Genomic DNA, 3,970 nt, shown 5'->3' with positions numbered 1-3,970 from the left:
ACATAAGCTTTGTCAAACAGAATTAAATCTATAGTGATAAAAAAGGGTCTACAGTCTTAAAAATAAGCCCTCAAAATCAGTTATTGAACAGAGGCTACTCTAAAGCTGGACGTATCAAGTGGTGTGAACCGCTTCCCCTCCAGCTGATTTTTCCCCTCATTTGAATCCCTAAAGTCATTGTAATGAATGCATTTTCTCTTTGTGCAAAGTTCTTCTGAATGGAGAGTGTTGCTGACAGCGCACTCGAATGATGAATAATCCCCTTTCACCTCATGGGGTAACAATGGGATAGATCTACAAAAAGTTACAAAAATATTTTGAAAGCACATTTTACCATTGAATGAGCAAACGGGAAGGGAAGGGGCCTGGGGAGACTTTGGCAGGGTACCAAGAAAAGAAGTGGATTAGCCCAGAACCTGCTTGGTTGGCAAAATGAATGGGAAGGTAAGAGGATAAGCCATTCATTCAGAAAATATGGGATTTTTTCTGGATGGGAAAGGTGGAGGAGAAATGCAACATGAATCACAAACAGCCGCGACCGACTGGTTGGCACCTAGTGTCAGCCCAGTACAGTGTCCGGCTACCGTGTGCAAGCCAACAGGAAAGGCTAAAGACATGAGTTGGTCTTAAAACCAGATTCCCTCTCCCCAGTGCTTTAGTGCTGATGCTGGTCATCTCTGTCCACTGCGGATCCACAACCTGGAGTCTGTCCCTGACAGCAGGTGCTTGCTCCCTTCCTTGCAAAAGGCTGAGGAGGTGATGGCAGTCGTGCCAATGCTCCCTCTTGCATAATAACTTCATAGTGACCAACCCTTGTCCAACTCCATTCTCTGCCTGAGATATTAGGACCTACATCTCTCCCTGCTCAGGGGAGTGGATTTAACCCCAAGTCCGTTGAGTGCAAGACGAGCAACCTTGGTAACAGGGACCTGAACTCCATCTCCTCCTCCACCAAGTATCCCAGTCACCAATATCTCACCAGTCATGCATGCTGTCTAGCCCAGTGAGTTTTGGGTACTTTCCTGGACCGCGAAACAGTTTCAACAGAAGGGTAAAAAAGATGGATGTACCCCAACTCTGCACCAAGGTGACTAAGGCACCCTCCTAGGAGGTGAGAGATAGGAGTACAAACCTCCAAGGCCAAGAAGGGAATTAAACCTCAGGTCTCCAACATCCTGGAGAAGTACTCCAAGCACTAGGTTAGTATGCAAAGAGGGGCATCAGCACCGTCACCTCTTCTAGTAAAAGAAAGCAGTAGTAGTCACCACTACCTTGTGAAGAGCCCGGCGAATGACAGATATGGCCCAGCAAGGTTATGGTTGTGTCACAGATGGTTTCATATGGCATCAGAAACTATAACAGATCAATCTACCCATACCCAACCATGAAGGGGCAGGACAATTGTTTTGCATTTCCCTTTAGAATATGATAGGTGTTTCTGTGCAATTAACAGAGACCTCAATAACTCTAGGGTCTGAAGGGTAGGGTAGTGGGAAAAAATAGTATGTACAGACTCTGGGAGACACTCATCTCCAGCCTACGAAAACTATTGGGCTATAAAGTTAGTTCTTCCTCAAGGTCATCTGGTATCGTTTCAGTTCACGGGAGCACTATATCCAAAAGGTTCTTCATGTTTCCAGTCTGGGTGGTAGTAATCCTCAGTGAGGCACTGTCGTTATTAGGCTGTGAAAAGTCCCACTAGGCCAAGTGGTCATTTTAAAATGATGTGGTAGCCATCGTTGCTTTCAGCTGCAATGAAGAAATGAAAGCTTTTATTAAACATGCAGGAAGGCATCCTTCCCGATTTGGCTCTGCTGCAGATTGTGCTCTGGTCTGGTAATGGGGATGAACACTGAATTTCCCACCAAAGCTAGTTATAGCTCAGTATAAAAATCGGTGGGTTCTTTTGTCATTTTAACCGAAACCCTGGAGGCCCAGTAGTGCCCATTTATTCTAGTGATGTCAATGGATTTTAGAGTACAGGCCAGATCCTCACCTCATGTACCTGATAATCGGTTCGTTGAGCTAAGCTTATCTCACACCAGGTAACAGTCTTCCTCAGTGGAGCTCCACTCCACCTAACCCAGTGCAATCAAGAGCAGAATTTAGCTGCTAGTGTGACAATGCCAGATTTATAGTGTTATAATGGAGAGCAGGATCTGGCCTGGGTATTTCTTCTCCAGCATGAGTTTTGTTGCCCTCTTTAGTTCTGTTGGATGCTCAAGATTCATTTCAGAAAAGGTGCACAGATAGCTCAGGTGTGACCCAGAGCTTCAGACAAATCACAGAGAAGCTAGCTGCCTTCCTTTACCACAAACTGTACTCCCAGATTCCTATGCCAGCATATCCAGGGGCTCTTCATAATGCAAACTCCTTGTTTAAAATGGATGATAAATTTATAAATGTTGATGAGCCATAAAGTGAAATTAGAACGTGACTTTAGACGTGTAGGTTAGAACAATTCAAGCCAATATACCTCCACAGTGCTATTTAAAACTATAATTCTCAAACGGACTCCACCAGCAATGGAGTCCAAAGTCATACTTGAAGGGGGACTTTAGGCTATTCTCATCTCCTGTATTCCACATTCACATGCTGCAATTCTTCTCCTCCTTGCAACTCTTTCCCTACTGTTTTCAGTAATTTCTACGCTTTCGGGAAAACAGTGGTGTTAGAAAATAAGCAGCATCAGAAGAGCTCACCTTTCAACGTGGTAATAACAAAACAAGATTCATCTTGGAAGTTTTGTACCATCTGTAACAACAAAAATAAAAGTCTTGGTTTACATCGAACATGTTGAATGCAGGTTTCATTTAACGTCCATTATTAATGCAAAGGGAAACAGTAATTCAAGAGACCTCTAATTCTACAAGGCAGTGAGTATTCATGCTTCAATCCATAAAAGTATTTAAATGTGCAAGTAATCCATTAGTGTCAAAGGTATTGCTTGTGCTTAAAAACAAGCCCATGCTCAAGTGTTTTGCTGGATCATATCTGGCATATTCAGAGCTTTGCAAAATAGAGTCCATAGATGTTTCCTTCATCCTACATGGTCACCCTTGTCCATCCCCACTTTAAGGGCTGGATCCTCACACAAAGATTGGCCTAGTTCCCCATGGCTGCAATAGAATTAGATTAGCTTCCACTAGCCTAAAATATGGTCTCATGCAGAATTATGCACTGCTGTTTTCTCCAGTCTAGTTTTGGAGTGCCCCAAGCAACAGGGCACCCATCATTTCCTTTGGGAGACTGTCCAACTCCAACAGGGTTTGATCCTACCCTAAACTAGTTGGTGGCAAAGACACCTACTGAATTCAGTATGGACCCATTCAAACTACACTTCCAATAGGAAGGAAGTGAAAGGAGCAGTCAATCCTTCAGAGCTGTGTGCCAGTGTAGCCTGATGGATGTCAGGGAAGCTCTGCCACTCTAGACTGTTAAAGGACATCGTCTTTTAAACCTAAAAATAGACTCACTAATAAAAATTTCTTCTAGCATAAGCATGTGGCATTGTTTAACAAAGATCACTGGAATAATCATGCTTATGGCTGTGGGAAGGCTTCCGAGGGCCTTGTTGCACGGTAATTTTAGGCAGCTTCTGGAGCTCTTAACCCCTGCACTGGCTGCACATTAACACCTTTCAAGTGGCTTAAAGCATTCATTATTCATCCTAAGGTTATGCCCCTCCAGGGAAAGATTCTCTCTAATCTGCCTAATTTTCCTCCTGTTTCATTAAAATGTGGCCACTCTCCACAGCTGTTCCACCCAATTTGAAGACTCCAGCATCCCAGGATGCAGTGGCTCCTCCTGAGTCAGGGTGAATGGGGATGCAGCAGAGTGCAGCAGGGCTGGGCACGGTGCCTCGCTGATTGGGGACATTGGGCAGAGCCAGTGTTGCAGCCCTCGACTGCCTGGCAGCTGTGGTGCCTCCCGCCACTGCTCGGACCAGCTTGCTTTGCCCAGCAGGAGC

At 44.7% G+C, this 3,970-nt stretch overlaps 1 protein-coding gene across 1 annotated transcript in view; it reads right to left on the bottom strand.

Annotated features, from left to right (window-relative positions):
• Positions 1–480: 480 nt before the first annotated feature.
• TFCP2L1 (transcription factor CP2 like 1) overlaps positions 481–3,970 on the bottom strand; it is a 50,589-nt gene continuing 47,099 nt past the window's right edge. Inside the window, exons 14-15 of the mRNA XM_019522603.1 lie at positions 2,703–2,754; positions 481–1,749 (exon numbers count right to left, since the gene is read on the bottom strand). Coding sequence (XP_019378148.1) covers positions 1,712–1,749; positions 2,703–2,754 — 90 coding nt within the window. The 3' untranslated portion in view covers positions 481–1,711. The remainder of the gene's footprint in view (positions 1,750–2,702; positions 2,755–3,970) is intronic.

The sequence above is a fragment of the Gavialis gangeticus genome, unplaced genomic scaffold (assembly GCF_001723915.1).
Source record: "Gavialis gangeticus isolate Ggan-Ray unplaced genomic scaffold, GavGan_comp1, whole genome shotgun sequence".
NCBI classification, from domain to species: Eukaryota; Metazoa; Chordata; order Crocodylia; family Gavialidae; genus Gavialis; species Gavialis gangeticus.
The sequence above is the reverse complement of the archived record's forward strand: the minus strand, read 5'-3'. Positions and strand labels throughout refer to the sequence as shown.